Source organism: Folsomia candida, unplaced genomic scaffold (assembly GCF_002217175.1).
Source record: "Folsomia candida strain VU population unplaced genomic scaffold, ASM221717v1 Fcan01_Sc054, whole genome shotgun sequence".
Taxonomy (NCBI): Eukaryota; Metazoa; Arthropoda; class Collembola; order Entomobryomorpha; family Isotomidae; genus Folsomia; species Folsomia candida.
Window position 1 is genome coordinate 475,002 of NW_019091246.1, and position 25,668 is coordinate 500,669.

The following is a 25,668-nucleotide window of genomic DNA, read 5'->3' on the forward strand; positions in this document are numbered from 1 at the left end:
CAAGAAGTCCGTGGACACGTCGTCTTCCTCGTATGGGGCGTCCACCACGGCGGGAGATTCGTATCAGAGCATCCGTTGGTGCAAGTACAACAAGACGGACGAGTTGCTGGACCCCAAAAAAATTTCGATAACGTCAGACTCGACAAAATTCAAGTTTCGGGATCGTCTCAACATGTCAAAGTTCATTGACGAATTGGACGCCGGAGATAAGAAGGGGACGACCAAAAGTGGGTGGGATTTTGTCACGGATCGCAAAAATTTGGGGGAGCGGGCGGAATCCAAGGTGGGTAAAGCGATGACGCGGCCTAGTGTGGCGAATAGTTTGGAGAATAATGATTATTAAAATTTTACCAGCAAGTTTTCATGTAATTGTAGTAATACTTGTAAATAAAATGTTGATTTTTTAGTTTTAAAAGTCGACCTAAAATTTAGGACCTAAATTCATACAATTCTGCAGGATTTGGGTCACAATATGAGGCTTATATTAATAAAACTCTATGGGCTTATTCTTACAAAATGACCGAACATGTGACGGTAACCGTCAGGCAAATGATGTCTATTTATTATTTCGTGTCATTTGTGATCATAACTTATTTTGTTTATTTGTAGTTACATTTTGGAAATTTTGCAAAAAAAAGAATTGCAATTTGCAAATTCCATTTTGCATGCAATTTCACGCTACTTAGTATCTCACACCTGCCTCGCTCGTAAAGAGAAAGGGCAGCGCCAGGCTTCAAATTCTCTGTTGCGCCATTTTGTCACTTTGGAGGAAAATTTACCAAAACAAAACAAACCAAGTCAATTAATGATTAACCATTGGTTAATAACCAATTTAATTGTGATTTAAATGTGGAATTAATTAATTTAACGGGATGGAGTGAGTGAGCTTAACGATTAATGGGGGGCATGAGCAGTTTGGGGACGAGTTTGGATAATTTTGTGATTGAAAATCAAATTCTTTCTGTGTTATCATCTGTCTGAGCAAGGGAATGGAGAAGAACAAAGAACGACGATGTACTTTTGCTCCTAAATATTTTAAATGTAATTAACTAACAGAATTGAATATATGTGATTTAAGGTTTGAAAAATTGTGTCATTTAAAAATCGCAATCAACAATTTTGGACTTCACCTTCACAAATCTGAAAGGAGAATTTTCCAAATAAAAGTAAGTATCGTACACAATTTTTATTACTTTATGAATTAATTTTAACACGAAATCGATAACGTCTTGGACATCCACCTATAATTTTGCTCGTATATATTTAACCTTACTATTTTTAACTGTCAGGGTCAAGTCTGTACATTAATTATTAATTATTTATTACGACATGTACGAACGAAATTAAGTGTTGACTCTTCTCCAAAGTTTCATGAAATTATTAAAACGACCACCGCCTTTCCTTTGTAGAATTGTTGTCCTTATCTAAAATAAGTAAACAAAAGTGTAGCCATAATAGTCTCTTTAATTATTTAGCTATAGAAAAGAGCTATTGATTTCATTACATTTCACTTTATTTAACTTTAATCATTAATTATAAAGTAAGGGTCAGAAATAATAATGTATAAGTAAGTAAGTTATCAACTGCATATTCCATCCACTATCAAAATTCAAATAATAATAATAATTTTATAGGATAGAAGTAGTGTTAAAATCAATAATAATTTTATCTTCTGCCCAGCTCATCAACATCACAACATCAACACGACATTAGCAGCAGCAGGACTGTTATGTTATGTTAGGTTGTTTAGTTTGTTTAGGCTATAATTTTATTATTGATGATGATGATGAGTTTAGTTAGTTAAACTGCAAAGTATTTAGTGAGTAATCTGCTGCCTGGCCTGGCCTGGGGTTGAAACTGGATCGAAACTAAAAGCAGAATTGGATTTATTTAGCCTGTTCTCTGTTCTGGTCTGTGTACGTGATTAGGATTTATTTAAGGACGACGACGCCAAAAGTTAAAGTTAGTTAGTCGTCATCCATCCTCATTCCTGTGTGTGAGCCATTACATTACGTACGTTACAGTTTTCCTTAGTGTCAAAATGTGATGGTGCGAGAAGCTGGATAAATCTGAATATTTAGTTTAACCAAAGTGATCATTCATGTGTTAATTTCTTCTGGTTTCTGGTTGGAAATTTAGTACTCACGTAAGTAAGTTTGGTTGATTTGATGGTTTACTTTTAATGTTCCATTTAAAGTGCCGTTTAATTTGGGAAGTTTATATTTAACTGGGGTTTTAAATTACAATTAGTTCTTATTTTTGTGATTTATGTGTTTACATGAATAGCTTTGTTTGAATTGTTTGTTCCCCAGAAAATTAATTTGGTTGGGGTATTTCATTTCTCGCTGAATGAAGACGTCATATGCCTAATTTCGTCATACACGTCTTGCGTAATGTTTTTAGTGGTAATTAATAACATAATTCTGCTTTTGAAGTTTTGTTACGTACAGTTTCAAGTCAATGATTAGAAAACTGGTTAATTTTGCGTAGGAGGAAATTCGGTGTAGATATTCAGAGGGAATTTGACAAGGTGACTGTTTGAATTTTAGGCTTGTCCTCCACTAATTTATAATTGCGCAAGTTGGTGGTAATTAATTAATGACTAGGTAATCATAATCAATTTTAAAGTTTTTGCCAATGTTTGACGTCAAAAGTTTGGAGTCAAAGTAGTTAGAAGAATTTCGTATCGAAATACAGTGGAGACGAAATACGGTTCATCAATTTCAAACTGATTTGATGAGGGGACTGTTTATATGTTAGACTTACCTTGGATTATACTTGTTCATCATAATTTCTGAAATCAAAGTTTATTTATTTCCGGAAATGAATTACGTAAATTTACATAAATGTACTTGTGACTTGTACTTGTAGTGAGACAGGATATTATGTGCATCATCATGATGCCATCATGTAGAAAAGTTGATCACATGAAAGGTGAACACAACTTTACTAAATTTATTTTAGACTTATCCACTTGCTTATCTTTGATTTCCGGAAATGAATTGCGTAAAATTGTCAATTCAAAATTAACGTCTACTTTAACAAGTCACGATTTCAACTTGAAATTTTCAAGTATGTTTGTCGGTCTGGTCACATGAATAATTGGATAAGATTTCATGTTGTAAAAAACTGATAAGCCTTGATCTTGCTGCAGAGTCAATGGTACGATAAATATAAATTAAAGATTTAAAATAACACTAAAAATAATGGTACTCAAATCAACAGTATAATCTGGATAATATTTAACCAAAAACAAGTAACAAGCTTGTCGTGAGCAAATAAAAGTTGATAAAAAGTCAAGTTAAGGTCTTATCCAATCCAAGAAACTCTTCTGTTTGCTTTCCCATCGTGTAATTTAATACGTAAAATGTGTATTAATCTATATGCATTAAAGTTATTAAAATTGTGTCTTAAACATCTCGTCAACACATTTGGTTGGATATCCATTCGTGTCGTCGTTCCTTATCAAGCGAAATTGATAGTTGGTTTCGTTCAGTTAAATAAGAACTCATTGATTTTAGCTTAACCAAACCCACCAAAAGTAGACGAGATTAGGATGAGAGTCAATATTCAGGCATGTTTTCCATATGTCTCGACTGTCCTCGTCGTGGTATTAATAATCTGTGTGTCCACACTTGTCCTCATCCTTCCGTTTCCGCATTATCATCAATCACCCCCACCATCACAACACCAAGTAATTAACGTATTCCTGTCTTTTTTGTTGTTACAGATTTATGCGGATAAAAAACCGAACGGATTCTGTTATCTTGGTGAAGTTGATTCGATTGGATTCCGAAATTGGGACGTTTTTCTGAACAATTTAAACACAAAAGTGGACAAGGAAATAAATAAGAGTGAAAGTTTGCCAAATTATGGACGACAATACTGACTACGGATTCGGGTCTGGTTGGGGGACATGACTTTTTGGCCAGTCAAGAGTTAATTTGTGCTGTATTATTTATTAGTGTGATAACCTGCCGTGTATAAAAAACTATCAGTACGAATTAGTGAGCATGTCGTCCATCTCTCATTCTTCTTCCGGGACGACGACGATGTGGTGGAGAAAAACACTGCCGAATATTTTAAGCTGGACAATCCTGGGCATGATGCTCCTTGCAAATCCTGCCGTTGGGATGATATCGATAATTGACGAAGTTTCGAACGCCACTCTGGCCACGATTAATGATCTTCCGGCACGCTTCATTCCAGAGAGATTCTCATTTTATGGGATTCAGGTAAGTAAAGGAGATATTATTATTTTGGATTTGTGAAAAATTTTAATTCATGCATGGATTTATTAGGGTTACGTTATCTTGGCTGATCCGGAAAATGCTTGTACGAAAGTGAAACCACCGCCGGAACGGAACCCACCAGATCTTGAATATCCGATAAATTGGATCCTGTTAGCGCGTCGAAGTCCGGAGTGTCATTTTCAGAAAAAGATTGAAAATGCGCAAAATGCGGGTGAGAAAGTTTGTCAAAAGTCAAAATCTTCTCAAAAAACTTAACGTAGGGCTCAATATAACTCATCGCCAAAATCGTCACATTTTTAAGCATTTCTCGGGTCTAGGAATTTATTTTAAAATTCTGGGCGACAAATTTCAGAACAAGTTGTTGTCAATCTAAAAAATATACCCCCCAGATTTTGACACTTTTTGAGGGGAGATTTCAAGATTAAGAAGCCTTCAGAAAATTCGATCCCATCGAAAATGGTTTGAAAGACTCACCGCCATTCCATTAATCAACTTATTGACTAAAAATTTATAGTCTCGACTTATGAAATAAATTTGCAGACCGAAAAATGATTAAAGATGTGTTTTTGAAAACGATATTGGTGATTGAGTTCTACCTTTACTTTCAATTGGCAGAACTCGTGTCAAAGTTTCCTGAAAAGCTTGACTAATTTAATTAATTAATCTGTATTTTCAGGGTATACGGCAATCATAATTCATAACGTGGATTCAAACTCGACAGAAATTATGGGGGTTGAAGACCCCTCTAAAATTATAATTTACGCCACTTTCGTCGGTTCGTATGATGGCGAACTACTCAAAAGTCATACGTACGGCACTGCGTAAGTATTACGAATTAAATATAGCAATTAAGTAATTATTTAATGTAACTTACTTTTTTGTGTTCAGGTGTTTTGTCCGAATTCAGGACGATTTCTCCATCAACGGATATCTGCTCCCGTTTGCTATCGTGGTCGGACTCTGCTTCATTGTCATGATCATTTTTATGGTAAGATTGGTAAGGACGCAAAAACACAAATACAATCGTTTTCTGTTCTTTCCTTTATGTGATTTGTGTCATTTTGATTATTTTGCTTTTATCCAATTTATAACGTATTGTTTTACAAAATGAATTTAATTTTGCAAGTTTTTGGACCGTATTTTTAAAACTTTTCAAAAAAGCTGTATTAATTTTATGTCTTGTATCATCTTGTGTCCTCCATCTCATTCTCTAAATCTTTGTCAACTCTTGTTCGCCTGGCCTCTGCTAATCGCGAATATTTCTCCTGGTTTTAATTCCAGTTGTGGCAACAGGTCCTCCGCTGGATTCGCGAGAGGCGTCGATCTCGTCGCAGGAAACTCCCCGCCTCCGCCCTCAAGAAGATCCCGACGCAAAAGTGGACCAAGGGCGACCCCTATGAAACTTGTGCCGTGTGTTTGGACGATTTTGTCGAGCAGGATAAAATCAGAGTGCTTCCTTGCGCACATGGTACGTATGTATGGATTCGTCGATAAGCGTTTAACTTTTGTTATCGGTTTACAAAATGTGCCCTTCGAGATTTTTTGAGGAAGAAATGAGGATTATTTCAAAAATGAAATTAACTCGGTAGCTCGTAAAAGTTATTGAGGGTCAAAGTTTCCCAAATCCAAATTTTTTATGTCATCGCAATCAAACTCGTTACCGAGTTAATTTTATTTATCTTAATTTTAATCGCAAATTTTTGGGTTGATTTTTACTCAAAAAATCTCGATAGACATGTCTTTAGCCAACAGATAAACACGTGATAAAGGGTTATCTACGATTATGCGGCCAGTGGGGTGAAAGGTCTCTAAATAATGTCTTCCGTTTTTGCTCCAGGCTTCCACATGAAATGCATCGACCCTTGGTTGACAAAAGGAAGAAGAGTGTGCCCGATCTGTAAGAGGAAAGTTATCGTCGCGGATGAGCAGTTTAATCGCGGAGGGGACTCTGATACCGACACGGACGACGAGTCTGCCCCCCTGCTCGGAACTTCGTCAAGCCCTGGCTCCACCGCGGCTGGGACGTCGGGCGAAGAAACGTTCATTCAGCAGCAGGAAGGTCAAGGAGAATCATCTGAACAGTCGGTGAGTAACTTGCGCTAAATAGGCAAACCTTCTAAGCCGTTCTAACATTTGTTTGCAATTTGCGAAATAGAGTTTTTGCTTATAAATGAACGTGAAATTCGGGATTATTTCAAAACTAAAATTAACTCTGCAAGTTAAAAAGTTGTTGAAGGTCAACGTTTAATTAAGATGTTATAAAAATTGGGATTAGGAAAACTTTGACCTTAAATAACTTTCGATTTTCTTTTTGAAATAATTCACATTTTTAGGGTGATGCTTAAGCAAAAATCTCGACGGACATATTTCGAAAACTGCAAACAGACTTTTCTATGTTATGTTCTAAACTATAAAGGACCTCCTCAAAATTGTGTGTACAAATTTTAATTTTATTTCAGGAGGCCGGTCACAGCAGCTCCTCCTCACCAAGCAGCAGTCACCACCACGCCCACGACTCTTCTTCCTCCCCTCAAAATCTGCCCCTCGTCCACACCCGCGGCGCTTCTCGAGGAGTCTTTAGTCTTCTGCACTCTCGACTTCAAAGGTCCGCATCTGCTACTGCTCCTCCTCCTGCTGCAGCCACCACCACCACGACGACCACCACTGCTCGACCACGACCCCGCCCACCACACTCCCCGCTTGGCATGATGATCTCTTCTTCCGATTCGTCCCCCAGTATCACGAGCAATCGTACGAGTCCCGGGTCAAGCCCTTCGACGCGTCATCCCCATCACCACTCCGTCCTCGCGGAGGTGCACCACTCGACAGAAATACTGCGACAAAAGAAGGCAGAGCTTGACCACCGTGGCGGCGTCGAAGATGAGGATGATGACGATGATGTGGAAATTCTCGTCGTGACGACAGGGGAAGGGGACGAGGAGAAGAATGAAGAAGCGTCTGCTGGTCAGGAGAACAATTTCGTCGTCACTATTCCATCATCATCGCCACCTCCTCCAACTTCTGGGAATAATTGGACGCATGATTTTTCTAGTCGGGAAGAAGATGAATCTGGAGTAGGACATCTCACCACGCGGGAGGAGGATGATGATCCAATAGCTTAACCAATTTTTTTAAATGTGACCTTTTCTCAATTATTATTTAGTTATGTGCTGAGCTGTGTAATTAATGGATGATTAATTCGCCCGTTATGAGAGTCCGATTTTCTAGTTGTTCCGTTGAGTATACGCTGATTTGTTTCGTTTTTTACATTAACTGTGGTAGCTGTTTTTTTTTGCCTGCGATTTTTTGTGTTTAATTTCGTGTCCGTCGTAATTACAAAACATAATATGCCATAATATTTAAGTACGAAATTGTTCATTAAAAGGATTGATAATCAATGTCCTCTTGTTGACCCATTTTTGTCCGAGTCTCGTAAAAATGTCTAGTTTGTAATTTCTAAGTGAGTGCTGAGAATCCAAAAATTCTGTAATTTACTAGGTGGATAAAAATTCTGGGTGTAAAAATTTTGAAAAAATCTATATGTTGTTGGTGCATGCATGTTCTGTCAAATCTTTTGATGTTATTGTCAATTTTATGTACCTATTATGGAATGAGTACACGGTTAAATATCGCTATTAATTTACATATGTAATTATGCAAATGAAGAGGGCAACACGTGTAAGTCATGTTCATAATCACAGGCAGATGAACAAGTTCGGAAAAAGTGGTCTCTTATTTTGACAGAGCAAAGTATTACATTCATTTTAAATAAAGGAAAATGTGTAAAAAAAAATTATTTCGTTTCCATGCAAATTTAATAAATTTTCGCATTGGCAAGAAAAAGTGTCGCGAAATGTTCCCGAATTTTCATCCGGAGACAAATTTTTCCTCAATTTTGATTCACTCGACTCATTCTTTGAATTTTTACACGAATCAAAAAAGTCTTTTTGCAAAGAATTGGAAACTGTTTACGTACGAGAGAGGACTTTTCGAACCATGAATTCCGAACAGTTTCGTGCGGCGGGGGCGAAAATGGTGGACTACGCGATCGAGTACATGGAGACGATCAATAAGCGGGAACCCCTCCCGCACGTCGTGCCCGGCTGGTTGGCGAAGGTCATGCCGCCACAAGCCCCCGTCAAGGGCGAACCTTTCGAAAACATTTTCAACGACTTTGAAAAGGTCGTGATGGAAGGGACAAGTAAGAGGTCAACTTAGGAAGGTCAGAGGTCAAATGATAATTAATTATTTTGTTTGACCTTTCAGCCCACTGGATGCATCCCCAATTCGCGTCTTACTTTCCAGCAGGAAACACGTGGCCTTCCATCCTTGGAGCGATCTTGTCCAATGCAGTCGGTGTGAACGGGACGACTTGGGTCAGTACTTCCGCACGAGATAAGTCTTTATCATGTGGAGATTTTTGTAGGGAAAAAATTCACCCAACAATTGGGATGATTTTAAAACTAAAATTATTTCGATAGCTCTGCCCGCTCATAAGTTGTCGAAGGTCAAAGTTTTCTAAATCGTATTTTTTTATACCATCTCAATCATAGACCTTCAATAACTTTTGCAAGGGCAGAATTACCGAGTTTAATTTTCAAATAATCCTAAATTTTGGGCTGATTTTAACGTATGACTTGAAAATTGTCGTCCAGAATTTTGAAATAAATTCCTAGACCCGAGAAATGGTAAACATTTGTTGATTTTGAGTCGTCGAGTCCTCCGTAAACCAAAAAATCTCGGGGGACATATTTCCCAAACCGATAAGACTGATTTATTTATAAAGACTTGAGCATTTCATCGCTCTGAATCCACATTAATTAGACCTCATTTGCATACTTCTTAGGAATCCTGCCCCGCCGTGACTGAGCTTGAAATGATCATGGCCGACTGGGTGGGGAAGATGATGGGAATCCCCAAATTCTTCTGGACCGTGTTCTCCAATCCGGAGACGGAGGGGGGCGGCTGTATCCAAACGTCCGCGTCCGACGCCATCCTTCTCGGCATGATTTCCGCTCGGGAGGACTGTGTGCGGTCACTCAGAATCAAGTATCCCAACGTCCCGCGTGCCGTCCTGCTCAATCGGATGGTGGCTTATCGGGTAATTTTACAAAAAATAATAACGGTAACCTTTGACCTTTCACCGATTTTTTTTGTATTTGACCTTTAGTCGAGCCAGTGCCATTCTTCGGTGGAACGGGCTGGGCTTATCGGTTACATGCGAGTCCGACCTCTGCCTGCGGACGAGTTGGGGAACGTGCGAGCCAGGACGTTACGAGAGGTGGGTGCCAGGTGAAGTTATTTATACTTTTGATACTGATTATTGACCTTTGACCTTAGGCCATCAAGGAGGACATGAAGAACAGTTTGATCCCGTATTTGTACGTGGCCGTGCTGGGGTCGACGGGAACTTGGTAATTTTTTTTGACTAATTTTAAACTTTTCAGTTTTTTATAGAATTTTGAACTATTTTTTAAGTGCGTTTGACGACTTGATGGAAATTGGACCCGTTTGTCAAGATTTTGGAATGTGGCTGCACGTGGATTCGGCGTATGCGGGGAGTTGCTATGCCTGTCCGGAGATGCGATACTTGTCCAAGGGCATGGAAGTGAGTATAGTTAATTAATTAATTACCAATTAGTCAATTAACTATCAATAATCCAGATTAAGATAACTAACTTCTGCATATTATTCCTAGTACGCCTGGTCCCTCAATACCAACATGAACAAATGGATGCTGACCAACTTTGACCTTTCCTTCCTCTGGCTGCGCTACAGGGAAAAATTGGCCGGCCCCATGACCGGCTATGACGATACCAGGATCCATACGCCCTACTGGCCCATCATCGAGTTGAAGGTCAGTCAAACAAAAATGCGTGTCTAAAATTTCTGTGTCGAGTGAAGTCTAATTTTTTCATACAAAATGCATATTTATAGTTTATGAATCTATTTTTCTTCCTTTACAAAAATGCATGTCGGCAATAACCTAATTTTTCCTCCGTGATCATTTTAGTACTTTGGGACTCCTGCGACACGACGCTTTCGTGCCCTCAAGATGTGGTTCGTCCTCCGAAATTATGGAATCAGCGGTAAGTAAAATGAAAAAGTAACTCCAATCTGATTTTGACATCAAGTTTGACCCCTGTTTCAATTTTGTTGCTGTAGGCATGCAAAAGTACCACCGGAACCATATCCTCCAGTCGAAAGTGTTTGAGCGGTACGTGGAGAGGGACGAGCGTTTCGAGGTGGTCGGTCCCACACGCGTCGGCCTCTGCTGCTTCCGCCTCCGAGGGACGAACGACATCAATAACAAGCTCCTCGAGGCCATCAACGCTTCCCGTCGACTGCACATGGTCCCGTCCTACTTTCACGAAAAGTTCGTCATCCGTTACGCCCCCGTGTACCAATTCTTGACGGAGGAGGATGTCGGTAAGAAAGATTAATAGACCTACCGACAAGAAAAAACTTGCTCCATTTTAATGCAGAAGAGACGTGCAGAAAGCGTCATTCTGCAGAAAATAGCAGAATTTATACTCCGAGCAAAAGTTTAAGCAGATAAATTTTGCAGAATTATGTACTCCAAATATTTATTCATATAATTTTTTTAGTTAATATGCAATCCTCTAAAATGAGGACTATTTCAAAAAATAAAAAGACTTGTTGCTCTGCCTGTTCAATCAAAGTTTTCCAAATCCAGATTTTTGTATGCCATCAAACGGACAGATCTACTGACAATGAGTTAATTATATTTTTGAAATAATCATCATTTTTGTTGTGATTATTTCCGCAAAAAATCTTGAGGAGTATGTTTCGCAAACCGATAAGACCTGTTTCCAAAGACGCAAATGTTAAACGCTTGTCTATGATTGATTTGGTCTACAGAAAATATGCCAATTTTGTCGCTTTTATTTCTCACGATGAGGTGACACCGGTTTTTCTAAAAGAGTTAAAATATTTCTCTCTCAGCGACCTCTTGGCGAATCACGGACGAATTTGCGACGGCCATGATCCACCAGTACATCCGGGACGGGACGGACGCCGCCTTGTTGAAACCGCTCTTTGACCTGCAAGCCTACTACGACGAGCAGCACAAGGCGCACCCCGACGAGCAGTGGGACAGGGAGGAAACCGCCGCCGAGACTTTCGTCACGTCGCACGAACATGAAAAGATTGTCGACTTTTTCGCCATGTCGGCCAAAGACGGGAGTTACGGGGACGCTGGGGACGACGAGGACAAGACGTACGACGGTTATTTGAAAAGCCATCCGGAAGCTTTGCGGCGTGAGGAGATTCGAGGCCAGCCAAAAGTCACGGACAAAGTCCCGTCCATGCTGAGGATGGAGATCAGGGAGAAAGCGGCGAAAAAGTAGAAAACAGAGGAACGGAAATCAAAATTTTCAATTTTTCAAGAAAAAAACGGATAAAAATTGTATTGTTTCAAAATTCTATTCCGCGAGGGAATCATTTGTGGGTGTATTTGATGTATGTAACGTATTTCGAAATTTGTACAAATTGAATTTTTATTAGCCGGATGAAAAATAATATAAAAATAAAATTGCATTTTAAAAATTATGTGCTGTGAACTATAACTGTTTGTGTGAATAAGTCGCACATATTTTCACAAAATTGTGATTCAAGGCGTTATGTAATAAATTAGTTTAAAGCCTCGTCCATGTTGAGAATCAGGGAGAAAGCGAAGAGAAAGTAGAAAAATTCCAAACTTTTTTGGAAAAACAAGTTAAAATTATGATTTAAAATTTTTTGAAAATTCTGTTGAGCCTGCTAATCATTTATGGGGGGTGTGGGCCCTGTGTTTTCAGCCCGAACCAGGGCTTATGTAATTGTCACGTCCGTCCGTATGTCTTTCGATAACTCTCGAACGAGTTGGCCGATTTGGACCAACTTTGGTACAGACATGTTTATATCTGGGCAATGCAACGACCGAGTTCGAAGATGGGTTCAGTCAGAAAAGCTTAGGACCTGTGGGGGTCATCGGAGTGGGTGGGGTATTATGCACCAAAATTTCAAAATTGTGATAGAAAGCTGAAAATCGGCATGGAGCGTGCTAATGACCCTTAATGAAAGAATATGAAGTGAAATTGGAAAATTTTTCAACCTGAGGGACCATATGGGGCGGTTACCTATACTGATTTTTCAAAATTGTCATAATTATTATCGAGCTGACCTTGCTTGTGGACCTTAATGGAAGAATATGAAATGATCATCAAACACGGTCGTGGCGATAAGCGCAGTATGAAAACATGTCGACAACCCAATGGAGGAGATTGTGTCGAAAAATGGTGCAAATCGGATGAGAAATGGATAAGTTATGGCGAAAAACGATTTTAGATTTGTTGGGAGTGTTGCGGTGCAGCAGTGAAATTTGGCTGAAACTGTGGCTGAAAACTGAGAATCTGCAAGGCAATCGAACTCGTCAAATCGCTTCCATCTCAAAATTCTGAGACGGTCGCTCAAGAAATGGAAGCGATTTGACGAGTTCAATGGCCTTGCAGATTCTTACTTCTCGGGCAAAATTTCCGTTGAATCCACTGTCAGTTCTCAGTCACTCCAACCTGTCTCAAATCTTTGTTCGGCATAACTTATCCATTTCTCATCCGATTTGCACCATTTTTCGACACAATCTCCTCCATTGGGTTGTCGACATGTGCGTATCGCCACGACCTAGTTTGAGTACAATTTTACGAATACTGTAACAATTGGTGCAAAATAGTAGCACATAATAATTTTCTAGAAAATTCTGACAAACATGAGTTTACTAAACATTCCTGATGATTCGGGCTAAGCAAAGCTGTACTGATAGGTTTTATTGAATGTATTTCGAAATGGAGTTTTATAAGCAGGGATAGAAATGTTTTTGAAAAAAATTACATTTTAAAAACTATATGTACAGATACCGTGCCGTGAACACATTTTCGCAAATATTGAAGTCCAAGGCGTCACATAATAAATACAATACGAATTATGAATTTTCATGCAAAAAGTAAGTAAAAACTGGATTACCATTTATTTACATAGATAAGCTCACAGATTTGGAGTATACTTACTAAACTTGACAAATTTGATGAGGCAGATTGAGATTTTACTTTCGTTTTACTTTCTCCATCGAATTAAAGTAGTTTCTAGCTTTAAAAACGTATCAAATTTGATGAACTGAGTCGCTGCCGTGACCTTGTCATGACTTTATCTTGACTTTTGTACTCAAATCCTATAAGCTTAAATACGTGCACGTAAAATGTAACGCATTTTGACTTTCGGTTTATTTATCAATTGCTGCAAAATCATGTCTTGGGTGAAAGGTGACAAAAGAATCACGATTAATTATTGAATTGTAATGCTAAAGTAGCTATGGTATGACAATTAATCAAATAGTCATCATCATCAGCTTATGTATTTTTACAAAGAAATGTGCACTTCATTCATACAAAAAGTGGTGGGAGAATCATCCGGATTTTGTAAACATGTGTGACACATGCTCGTATAAATATTTTGGTATGAATAAAATCAAAATAATTACTCCACGATTAGCTGTTCTTTGCTAGAGAACAAAATTGTAGGATGGGATCCATCACTGGCTCCAGAGAACGAGCCCTCTTCTGCCAAACGCTTGCCCCCATGATCCTCGGCCTTCAGGGGAGAGAGGTCATCGTCGAGTTGAAAAATGAAACAATTCTGTACGGAACTTTGATCGAGGTGGATTGGTAAGTGGACAGATTTTGGGTGATCACCTCACGTATCATGTCTAATTAGCTAATTTTGTTCGTTTCACAGTTTTATGAATCTCACCCTGAAAAACGTACGAATGGTGAAAAGTTGTGGCGTCGAGACGTTCCAGTTCGAATTCTTCTTTCTCAACGGGATAAAATCGTTGCGATACGTTCGCATTCCGGAAGATGTGAGTGAGATAAGAAGAACATGTACAAGCTTTATCAAAATTGTGTGTTATAAGTTATAACTTATAACGTTAACTTTTGACAGGTCGACATGATCCAAACGCTCCGAAACCAGTTGGATATCCTGAGCGGAAAGAAAGCCCGTGCCGAGAGGAAGAAGAAGAAGGGAACGAGGGCAAATTGGTTGAGGAATAAGGAGGCGAAAAATATGGCGACAACGACGACATGAAAACATAATTTAAGATTTTTGCTAAATAAGTTAAGTATTTATTGTGTACAGATATTTAATTTTCCATCATTGAAAGAAATTGTGATTTTGTTATTTTTGTAAAACTCTAAAAACAATTTCAAAAAATTAAAGTCAAATTAGTAAATTTTGGATATTTTTTTACATTTTGAGACGATTTTTTATATTGCCCATTCATTTCTCAGAGTGGGAAACACTCACACGAAATAACAAGGTCGGTGTAACACGACTCGTGTTTATTTCTGAGCTGGATTGAATTTCTGTCTTTGTGATAACCCAGCTTCTCCGATAAGATGCCCACCACCTTGAAGGAGGGTGTCTGTCCTCTTTGTAAGTTAGTTTGTCACGTCAACTTATCAAATTCTGAAATCCAGGAACGTGAATTCCTCCTAAAGTCGGGAGTTTGCCTAATATTCCAAAAATTGGGATCAAATTTCACCTGGTCGTCGACTACTTGGGCGAAATGGAAGACAACCTGTGACCCGTGCTACCGTCTTATCGGCGAAATCGTTGACTTGGACAAGGTCGTGAAAGAGACGGAAGAAAAGATATGCCAGAAAGTGGGATGGATTTCGAAACTGATTGAAGGAAATGGTGAGGAACTAAATAAATATTTTGGTTTGGCGATTGATAACATGTTGACACCTTGGGTAAGAACTGCTTGACTACTTAGATGCAGGAAGCAGCCAAGAAATTCGACATACTGAAGGGGCGACGACCTCCTTTTATGACATCGCATTGACCGAATTTGAAATAAAACCAGAACCATTCGATGAAGATGACCATAATTTCACTTCATTTGGAGACGATGATAACGGGGTGATGAAAACTGGTCTTCCATACGATGATAATGATAACCTCCCACCAGAAGCAGTACCTACCATTAAACGAAGGCGTAAAAGAAAAGTGCCCTTCAACCCCGATATCAATACGGACACTGTAAAGTCCTCGAAACGGATTAAATCTAGACGATCATCATCACAAGAAGAACCACCTTCTGATCCGGCTGCTGAAATTCGCATAGAAAACATATCAGGAAGAAGTACTTTTAAAAATCGTCACACTCTTCGATTACCCACGATTTCGAAATCGCTTACAAATCAGAAATACTCAAAAAACTCAGAATTGCACCTTATTTTACATGACTTTGTCAAATTGCTACCCTCCAAAGTCAAGAGACGTCTCGGTTCATTGGAAAATTGCAAATTTAGTGTTCTTGAACCACAAAAACAGGCAAAGATTGCAGACCGAATTTACAATGATGACGACGATAAAGACGAAGATTTTGTTCCTGACGGATTTCCGTCATCTAACGGGAGTGAAAATGATGACGATGATAACGACGAATGGGAACAAGATGTCAAACCCAAACCTAAGTTGGCGACAGGACAAATACGGTAAAAAAATAATCATGTTTACAAATTTTGTAAAATTCTAACTAAATTCCTCTTTCTTACTTTTTGTAGGAGGAACAGAGCTAAGTACAAGATTCATAAGATTCCGGAAATGGATTACGCCAAGCTAACCTGTCTCACTGTGGTGGAAGGGAAGACGTTTTTTCTCCACCACGAGTTCAAGAACTATGCAGGGGAGAGGTTCAAATGTGGATTTCCATTGTGTTCGTACACCCAAAATCATGAAGATAATAACGACATGATGGATCACATTCGACAAGTCCACTTTAAAGAACTCGAGCTTGCGAAACCAGGTCGGTTGAGATTATTATATAAATATATTTAATTCACACTTACATGAAATTTAGCAAATACATATATGCAAATTTCAAATGCTGCATTGCATGCGACTTCTATCGACTCAAAGAATCTTTGTCTTCTAATTTCCGTCTTGCGGGGTCAAAAAAGAAGTATAAAGATTTCGATCTGTTTCTAGATCTCTTTGAACACATGCCGTCAAATAATTGTAAATTGTGCAAATTCTTCACATTTGCAACACACTGCACATGATTTTAATTTTTATCAATTTCTGGTAAGCAATAATACCTTCGTCCCCTAATTCCCATCGTATTTTCCTATTTCCAGCCCTCTCTGAGCACATGAGGTGTCGCCAGTGCGTCCTCTGTCCGTCCACTCTTGGCCTCCTGACCATCGCTGAGTACCGGAAACACGTAAAATCCACCCACTCGGATACATTTGACCCGAACGACCCCAGCTTTTTCCTCGCCACGTGTCCCACCTGTGCCAAACGGTTTGCCAACGTGAGCTCCTTATTCATCCACAACTGGACACATTACTCCCCCCTCCAAACTAAAGCATTGGTCGCGCAAGGCTTCACAGATCAGACGGAACGGAGACGGATAAAGAATTCTACATCGTATGCCAAAATAACTGGTAAAAGTTCCAGTCAAATTACAACTACAACTTCCGGTCCGAAACGTGACAAAAAACTTGATAACGACAAATCAGCGACGACACCTCTGATTAAAAGACCGGAAGTCGATTTCGCCACGTTGACCGGATTTACGGTCGTGGGAGAAAGTAAGTATTTCCTACAGCACGAGTTTAAACCGGAGGGGACACAGTTAAGGTGTGGATTCCCAAACTGTTATCATGTTGACGACGACGACAAAATGATGAACCACGTGAGAGAGGTGCATTTTAAAGAGATCAAGGATTTACAGCCAGGTCGGTTTTTGTCATAAAGTTAATTATTTTAATAATGTCCTAATTTATTCATCCATCCCACGTTGCGGTGGATTTATAAACAAGCCTGTGTTTTCAGTTTGCAAAATCTGTCCCTTGAGATTATTTGGTTAAACCTCCACCCAAAAATCAGGATTATTTCAAAACAAAATGAACTCGGTAGTCTGCTAGAAGTCTCAACAAACTTTGGCCTTCAATAATTTTTGAACTACCGAGCTAATTTCATTGGTTGAATGAAATAATCCCAATTGTTGCGTTGATTTTTCCGTAAAAACTCTCAACGAGGATATTTCCAGAACTGATAACAAATGTTAAACATATTTACATATCTAAGAAGCAATCTCCACGCGCATCCCTTCATAATTTCCGTCTCTTCTCTTCACAGCGTTCGGTGGACAAACAAAGTGTCGCCAGTGCGTCATCTGTCCGTCTCCTTCGAGTCTCCGAAATGTTTCCGACCACCGAAAACATATGAAGTCCACCCACCCAGAATTCTATAAAAGGGACGATCCCGACTTTTATATCGCGTCGTGTCCCACCTGTTTCAAGCAGTTTACCACTCGGGTCACCTTCTACTCGCACTTGTGGAGTCACTACTCCCCCCTCCAAGTCCAAGCCCTCATCTCGCAAGGATTCCCAGACCCTAGGGAACACCGTCGGGAAGTTTATGAAAAATGGCACTGCAAGAAAGTTGGGATACCTTTGTACCAGAGAAAGACTCAAGGCGTGACAAAAGAACCTGTTAAATTGGACGATGAAGACCAAGATGAAGAACCGAATAAACCGAAAAATCAGGACAAAATTCCGGAAAATGATTTCACTTCGGTCTCCTCTCTAACTCTGGTCAATGGGAAGAAGTACTTTCTCCATCATGAATTCGTCCCAGATTCCTGGGGGCGATTAACGTGTGGATTTCCAAACTGTGAATTCGTCAATGTCGAGAACCAGAGTGACGACGAAGCCGACAACAGAATGATGGACCACGTTAGAGACACGCATTTCAAAACATTAGCAGCTCAAGGTTTGTTAATTTTATTAAGAAGTTTCCGAATATTTCTAACTCTAAAGATAATTGATAATTAATTGCTGCCCTCTTTTTACCCAGTGTTATCCACCGAAGCCAAAAAATGCCGCGTCTGCCCACACTGTCCACCCACCCACCCGACGCCGCCCCTCCTCAGCTTGACCGAGTACCGCAAACACGTGAAATCCACCCACCCCACTCACTTTTTACCCCTGACTGACCCCTCCCTCTCGCTCACCTCGTGCCCCACGTGCTACGCCCCATTTGCCACGCTGCACTCCTATTTGGTCCACACATGGTCGCACTACTCTCCCGCCGAAGTTGCCGCGCTGCACGCGCAAGGCTTCCAAGAACCGAAATCTACCACGAGACCGGGGCATTTTCCGTGCCCCCTGTGCAGCAAGATTTTGCGCTTCAAACAAGGCCTCCAATCCCACATGGAGACTCACGTTCAGAAAAAAGACCGGCCAAAATTCCTCTGTGACATTTGCGGGATAGAAATGACTACTGAGCGAGGCGTAAATTTACACAAAGTGCGTCACGATCCTGCCAATATGATCCACAAGTGGAAATTTTGTCCCATCTGTGACAAAAAGTGTTTAACACCGGCGGCCGTCCGATATCACATGGCGCGCTGTCACGGTACGTATGACGAGAGGGAGTTCATCTGTGAAAAGTGTGGGTTAAAATTCCCCACAAAGTTTGACCTCAAGAAGCACACAGTTTCCCACAATCCGCCCGATTGGAGACCGTTTGCATGCTATGTGACGGGATGCGAGGAGGCGTACCGCTATCCCAAGAATTTGGAGAGACATGTAATCGCGACGCATGGGGAGGAGTGTGTACGGAAAAAGGTGCGCCCAGTCTTGGCAATGGACCGGCCGGTGCAGGGGTGCAAGCAAATGTACCCGTGTGAACTGTGTGACAAGGTAAGTACAGAAATTAATAGAGGATAAGCGCATAATTTAAAGGAGAGTGATAAACTAAAATTATTTGTTTATTAATTTTCAAGGTGTTTGAGCTCAAGTCGCGGTTGACGAAACATATGAAGATTGGGACTCATCAGAGTAGAAATAGCACGAGGAGGCGAACGATGACGACGGCGACGACGAAAGGAGGGCGTTGTGGGGGGAAAAGGAAGAAGAAAAACAGAAATAACGACACCACAGATGAGGAGGACGAGGACGATGATGGCGTCGTCGTAGAGGAAATCGTGACGTCGGAGGATCTAGAATTTCCACAAGGTGACGACGAACAGGAATACGAGATTGAAGAATTGAATAGGACAAAAATATTTTTGAGGTTTTAAACCATCCCGTGATTTAAAAAATACTATTTTCAATTTCAAAAATAAAAACATGATATTAAATATTTAATCGTGTGGCTGGAATTTTTTTAAACAAATTTTCCTCAGAGGAATAGATGTATGTGCGAGTTTAGTTACCGGCAGGTTTTTTTGGCCAGAGAGTGTTATGTCATTTTGTATCCAGACGGGATTAAAAGTCGGGAATGAATCGATAATAAATAAATATTTTGGTAGAATCACGACACGATCAATAATCCCACCAGAACACTTGATGACATGATATTTCCTCGCTAATTTTTCCAGGCATGGATACATAAGGACACGACATGAAATGAATCAATACACATGTACGGGAAGAAATTGATCCATGTAGCTCATTTTTATTTCATGATGACTTCTTGTCCTTCGCCATGTCCTGTTTTAATAATTAAATTCTCTTTCGAGGAGCAGGTTTCTATTTACCATCGGGAACAATAAATCAGGGTTAGATTCAAGGATTTTTTAATCCATGTCATCTTATCATAAACCGCTAAGTAAATAAATAAACAAAAACAAAAACACGTCAAATTAAAATTCGCATTATTAAGCTTTATCAGTCATTCCACTTCCGTTGAGTTTATGCATTTGTCGATAAGATTTTGCATGGTCAACCAATTTTATGAATTTAGTCTGCGATAACGGAATATTATCAGTCGCAGAATTTTTAACTAGTGTTAAATTACGTATTATTCTCGATTTGCATTCATGTTATAATTCGTTTTATCTTATCAATTTATTACTGAAAACTGAAACTTTGGTCTGATATGAAATAGCACCATTTTATTTTGTCTACAATTGAACCCTTTTTGTCACCAGTGTGTCATAAAAAAATGTTTGTTTTCATGCAGGCTAGAGTCTCTAAAAATGTATGTAAAAGTGTCATATGAACATGTCGGGGTTGATTTCATGTCATCCGGTGATATGACTCTTATTTAAATGTTAAATAAATAATAAATTGTCACTCTCGTCCAGTTCAGTCAAATTCTTTGACTTAACATTCGTCCCTCCTGTAACATGTTAGAAAAAATAAGTAGCTCGTATTGATTATAGTATGTAGTCAGCTACTTAAAATAAATGAGTCACTAAAGTATATAGAAACTTATTTGTCCCTTGTTTTAGCATGCAACGCAGTCTACTCGTCACTCATGACATGTAAAATATTAATCCAAATCCAATCCAATATTGTTATCCACCCATCCATCCAGACACAGAGAGTGTTGTAAATATATGGTGAGCATATTATTGTGACAAAAGCAGTTTGTTACATGAGACCTTTTGTGACGAAAGGCAGTTTGGTTGTAGAAAAAGAGCATGATCACAAAATGTGAAACACATGAGCAGAAGGAAAGGGTTGAAGTTGAAACACTGCACTTTAACTTTTTGCTACTCGACCAGATAACGTCGCACACCAGGCAAAAGCAAAAATATAACAAAATCACGTCCAGTAGTAAAAGCACAACAAAAAATGAAAGGATGTGACGGATATAATTGTTGAGAGTTTTTGGTACATATTTAATAATTAATTATCGAGAGTTCCAAATATTTATTACAGTTTGCAGTTTGAGTGATGCTGGTGAAAGAGAGAAAAGTTTTTTTTGGAAACGATTCATTTTTTTTAATTTTTATTTAACCGTGATTTACTGATTTATTTTGATTTGTAAGTGTGGAAAACTTATTTTTGGACGGTTTTTGATGATTATATCGAACGTTGAAGGTCGTTTATCGTAAATTGGAGGACGGAAGTTTTTTTGTAAACGAGATGATTTTTTCGGAATTTTAATTCTTGACAAATTTCTATTTATTTAGTTTTGGATATGAGGAAAAGTCAAAGAATTTATTTTGTGGCTAATAAATAAACAAATAGTTTTCAATCAGGTGAAAAAAGTTGATAATTGACAAGCAATTAGTTATTCAGTTAATTGTGTGTCTCTGAACTGGAGAATCAGTTCCTGACCGTTTATCTTCTGGATTTATAACTTTAATAAGTATCGTGTTGACCAAATGACAATAAAATGGTGACCGTGTCATCTTGAGTTCTTATAGTGAAACATTTTTTGACCTCATTTATCCACAATGTGTCACTCCTTCGGCGTCCTTACCCTACTTATCATCTCAACGTCAACCTTGACCTCTGCGACTTTATCTGTCATATCAGAAAAGACGAATGAAACAGTATTTTCCACCGAGGAGGCTGGAATCGACAGTGCGTCCGCGTATAAATTGAGCGTAAGCGTTGCGATAACCCCATTTTTGGATAACCTCTTATAATCTAAATCTATTTCCAGGGTCGCCTCGTCTTGGCGACGCCGCTCGATGCCTGTCACACTGTCGACGCTCCCCCTCCAATCGACCCGTCCTCGTCCGCCCCACATTCCTACATTCTCTTGGCCACGGTCGGCCCCACTTCCGGAAACGATCAAGGAGGTGACTGTTCTTTAGCGAGGAAGGCAAAAATTGCTCAGGCTGCTGGATATGCGGGAATTGTCCTTCGTCGAACAGGGTCCAACGACTCGGGCGGCGTAATTCCACAATTCATCGGATTGGACTGGCTGGGCGTCAGGATTTACGCGTGTGTCGTGGGGGATGCAGTTGGAGCATTTTTAATGCAAAACTACGCCTATCCCAGCAGGTGAGGTAGCTATTATAAGCAAAAAGTTGGTAAATTGACAGAATTCGCAAATTATTTATCCTTAGAATGAGAATGAAGACATACTCTTAAATTTCTTAAAACAATGTCAAATAAGACTTGGCGATATTTATCATTCGCGAGTGGTTATCTAATGTGCACACTTTTTTCCCCAGATTTTACGTCAGATTTGAAAACGAACCCTACTACCCGATCGGACTTTTAACGAATTTTGTAGTGATTGGAATCCTTGCCATTTTAACGGTCCTCCTCCTCCTCAAATTATTCCACTACTTGTACTTTTCTGTGAGCAGTTTTGTAATTAATTAACTATTAATCTTTAATAGAGACGTTAATTAAATATGCTTTCCCAATGTTTAGGTGACTACGCGTGTAGTGGAACGGCGCCGGATCAGGAAAACCCTTTTATCTACGGCGCAGTTGGGGAAGCTTCCAGTTCTTCGTTGGTCCCCCACCATTCCGCAAGACACGTGCTCCATTTGCATCGAACTGTTCGAAGCTGAAGACGAAATCCGAGTCCTTCCTTGCTCGCACGGTAATAAATAAGGCAAATAATTGGAAAATAGTGAACATTTTAGCATAAATCGAGTATTTTTGTTTGCAAAATGATTAGCTTCCTACGATTAAGATGTACGATGATGTGTGCAGTTTTTAATGGATAAATAATCTTCATAATAGTTTTAGAGAAAGCGCTTTATCATCTCACAAACCTCTACCAATTTAATTAATCTTTAATTTACTAATTAATAAAATGTTTTCCCTATTTTTCCAGTATTTCACAAAGTCTGCATTGATCCCTGGCTGTTGAAGGAGTCTCGTAAATGTCCCAACTGCAAGGGTCGCGTTCTCTTTCCGAACGAGCGGTCCTACACGTACTCCTCCGACTCTGAAGACGTCGACGAATCTGAAGGAGACGAACGAACGCCACTCCTCCGCCCCCGAGAAAACTATCGCTTTATTGAAACCTTAACGGAATCTCACAACTCGCGCACGCTCGCCTCCCAGCAAGACTCGTACCACCAATACCTCCAAGAAGACGACCCCCTCGACGAAGAGAACAATCCCCCTCCACCACCACCAAGGAGAAAATCCAGCACCAAAGTCTCCTTCGCTCCGGCCGTGTCCGTCCTCTCGTCCACCATGTCGGACTCGTCCAACAGCAGTTTTGGCAGCGGTTCAGGGAACCATCACCCGGCAAGGAAACCAAGTACGGCGGACGCTATAAAGAGAGCCTTCGTGCTCCCGATGGGCCCTAGAGCGAACCCTTCTCCGAAAAAGTCCATGCTAAAAAGTCCCCTGAGAGGATTAGTCATCAATCAGAATGAGCCAGCAGGGAGCAGTTCGTCTCATTCTGGTAGCAATCTTCCTCCCCAGATCGAGCTTATTCTTCAAATTCATCCCTCTCCGAGTACCACGACGACTCAACAGCACCTCGCAGATAACCTGTCCCCTTGCTCTTCAACCTCTTCCTCGGATCAGACGTTGATAGATTTTTACGACATTAATCCCGAACAGGAGGAAAGTCGTCCTCTCGCCGCAGCAGAAGCGTCGACGTCGTGTGCAAGTTTGTCCGCGTCGTGTGCTAGTTTCCACTCGTGCGAAGGTTTCGAGTCTGAATACCCTTCTTTCGACGGGACGGGAGGCTCCAAGGGGTGTGCGAATTATGGGAGTTTTCAATCCTCAACGTCCTCCTCGTCGGGATCGTATCACGCTTAACTTAATATTACAATTAAGGATTTAAAGTCATTAAATACTAATTCGTTAAGTTCTCAGTCGTTATATTGTGAATTTCGGGCACATTCCTTAAGTTTTCCTGTAACTTTTTTTTAAAGGCTGATTTTTTTTTAAATGACTGAAGAGATGGTTTGATTTTATGGTGTAATTTTGCATGTAAATTATCAAGTCCAACTTTTTTGATGTATTTATCTCTTCTTTTAATCGGTAAAAAATTGTGTACTATGTAAATAACTAACAATATTGTGAAGTTTATCATTTCAATAGTTTGTAATTTAGTATTTTGTGTTTGAAGGCGTCGCTGATGGATGGTATGAATCAAGTAAATATTTATTACAACAATGCAAAAAATGATGCAAAATAATAATGCAAATAATGTACAATTTTATACCAGTATGTTAAGCATTTCAGAATAAAAAGAACTGTCCACATCATGGACATCAATATTTTATTAATCGACTTTATGTACATAATTATGTACTAGAAAATAAGACTATTTGTGTAACAAAGTAAATTAATGAAATTAATTTCGTATACATGAAGTATTTATTGTGTCGCATTCCAAAATATTGTAAAAACCAAACACATCACGATTATTAATAATTGCGTGACATTAAAAAACAGACGGTGCAAGAAATAAATTCCCATTTAAATGCTTACAAACAATAAAGTGTCTTATTTCATCTTGTGGCTAAAAATTCTGCAAGAAAATTATTGAGCGTACTCACGTCAACCTTCGCATATGTCGCATATCTCGCAAATTGAGCATAGCAACATAACTTGCGAAGTTTTGCGAGATATGCGAGATTTCGCAAAAAATTTGCTGGAAAACCATGGGATTTTTTTTCGCAAATTTACCCAGCAATTGAGCATGTCCTTATTTCGCAAAATTATTTCGCAAAGTAATTCTGCAAGAGAAATTACAGAAATCCATGGAAACAATACCAAAATAGGTGTTTTTCTGTAGATTTGCGAGATAAGGGAGTTTTGCGAAGTCATATTTTGCGAATCCCCTCACGACAGAAATATTTTGATCTTCGCAAGTTTGCTAAATGAGTTGCGATGCGAAATAAGAAGTTGTCGTGAGTACGCCCATTATGATTTTTCAAACACTCTAATGTAATTCCATAAAAAGCATAAGTTGTCATTTTTTTGACAAGTTTTTTATAAAAATTTGCAATTGTGTCACATGTAGTAGGTTTTGCAAAATAAGTATGTACATATGCAAATATATTTGCAAATATTTTCAACGAGACTATCCACTACAAAATGGAAAATGCAATGCTCCTAAATTGTACCTACATTATTGTTAAATATTTATTATTAGCAGCTATCTACTTGCACATTATTCACACCGTGAGATGAAATATCATTGCCAATACACAAGTTCGTGTCCTAACCTAATATGTATCTCAGTTTATAAATAAGCGATCATTAACATATACTTACTTACCTTATTAGTTATGAACATACTTATTGTTAGTTCGCATGAACAAACAGTAATGAATTTTGCTACTACATAACGCCATTAGTGACACCTGACATCCATTGTTTCATCTTATTTTTATCCAACCTTCACACCTTTCCATCCTATTATTTCCTTTCACGGGACAAGTCGTTCCATTGAATTAAGGTTACTGCGTCGCCGTCGTCGTCGTCGTCGTGTTCTTCATGTCATGAAAAAGTTAAAACTCGGCTGAACCACGATACATACATACGTTATCCGTAAATACAAAGGGCAATAAACAAGTCGTAACTTTTAACGGCATGAGACGGAGATGTTGATGATTCATTCAGTAGTCAACTAGTCAACACCAGCTAAATGTGTAATAAATCGCAAATTATTA

At 39.2% G+C, this 25,668-nt stretch overlaps 5 protein-coding genes across 10 annotated transcripts; all 5 read left to right on the forward strand.

Moving 5' to 3' along the window:
• Positions 1–744: 744 nt before the first annotated feature.
• On the forward strand, positions 745–8,046 carry LOC110862327 (E3 ubiquitin-protein ligase RNF13). Of its 6 annotated transcripts, none has more exons than XM_022111510.2 (8): positions 745–1,166; positions 3,731–4,235; positions 4,302–4,464; positions 4,930–5,074; positions 5,142–5,250; positions 5,535–5,721; positions 6,091–6,338; positions 6,713–8,046. In XM_022111510.2, exons 2-8 carry the CDS (start codon positions 4,014–4,016, stop codon positions 7,373–7,375), a joined length of 1,737 nt encoding a protein of 578 aa, XP_021967202.1. In that variant the 5' UTR covers positions 745–1,166; positions 3,731–4,013; the 3' UTR covers positions 7,376–8,046. The 6 variants fall into 6 exon arrangements, with proteins under 6 accessions (XP_021967202.1, XP_021967206.1, XP_021967205.1 ...); XM_022111514.2 differs by having other exon boundaries at positions 5,547–5,721; XM_022111513.2 differs by having other exon boundaries at positions 5,142–5,241.
• Positions 8,047–8,184: 138 nt separating this feature from the next.
• On the forward strand, positions 8,185–11,825 carry LOC110862305 (aromatic-L-amino-acid decarboxylase). Its single transcript, XM_022111486.2, has 10 exons — positions 8,185–8,454; positions 8,520–8,629; positions 9,100–9,354; positions 9,424–9,534; positions 9,594–9,667; positions 9,732–9,861; positions 9,952–10,110; positions 10,267–10,342; positions 10,419–10,682; positions 11,220–11,825. The coding sequence occupies exons 1-10, from the start codon at positions 8,250–8,252 to the stop codon at positions 11,621–11,623; spliced, it is 1,788 nt and encodes a 595-aa protein (XP_021967178.1). The 5' UTR covers positions 8,185–8,249; the 3' UTR covers positions 11,624–11,825.
• Positions 11,826–13,698: 1,873 nt separating this feature from the next.
• On the forward strand, positions 13,699–14,459 carry LOC110862342 (U7 snRNA-associated Sm-like protein LSm10). Its single transcript, XM_022111534.2, has 3 exons — positions 13,699–13,972; positions 14,043–14,166; positions 14,250–14,459. Exons 1-3 carry the CDS (start codon positions 13,830–13,832, stop codon positions 14,391–14,393), a joined length of 411 nt encoding a protein of 136 aa, XP_021967226.1. The 5' UTR covers positions 13,699–13,829; the 3' UTR covers positions 14,394–14,459.
• Positions 14,460–14,571: 112 nt separating this feature from the next.
• LOC110862340 lies at positions 14,572–19,471 on the forward strand. Its single transcript, XM_022111532.2, has 7 exons — positions 14,572–15,005; positions 15,085–15,808; positions 15,878–16,119; positions 16,451–17,053; positions 17,457–18,092; positions 18,177–19,024; positions 19,108–19,471. Exons 1-7 carry the CDS (start codon positions 14,705–14,707, stop codon positions 19,402–19,404), a joined length of 3,651 nt encoding a protein of 1,216 aa, XP_021967224.1. The 5' UTR covers positions 14,572–14,704; the 3' UTR covers positions 19,405–19,471.
• Positions 19,472–20,690: 1,219 nt separating this feature from the next.
• LOC110862343 (receptor homology region, transmembrane domain- and RING domain-containing protein 4) lies at positions 20,691–24,487 on the forward strand. The gene is made up of 5 exons (XM_022111535.2): positions 20,691–21,666; positions 21,726–22,069; positions 22,243–22,372; positions 22,448–22,622; positions 22,860–24,487. The coding sequence occupies exons 1-5, from the start codon at positions 21,514–21,516 to the stop codon at positions 23,801–23,803; spliced, it is 1,746 nt and encodes a 581-aa protein (XP_021967227.1). The 5' UTR covers positions 20,691–21,513; the 3' UTR covers positions 23,804–24,487.
• Positions 24,488–25,668: the final 1,181 nt, after the last annotated feature.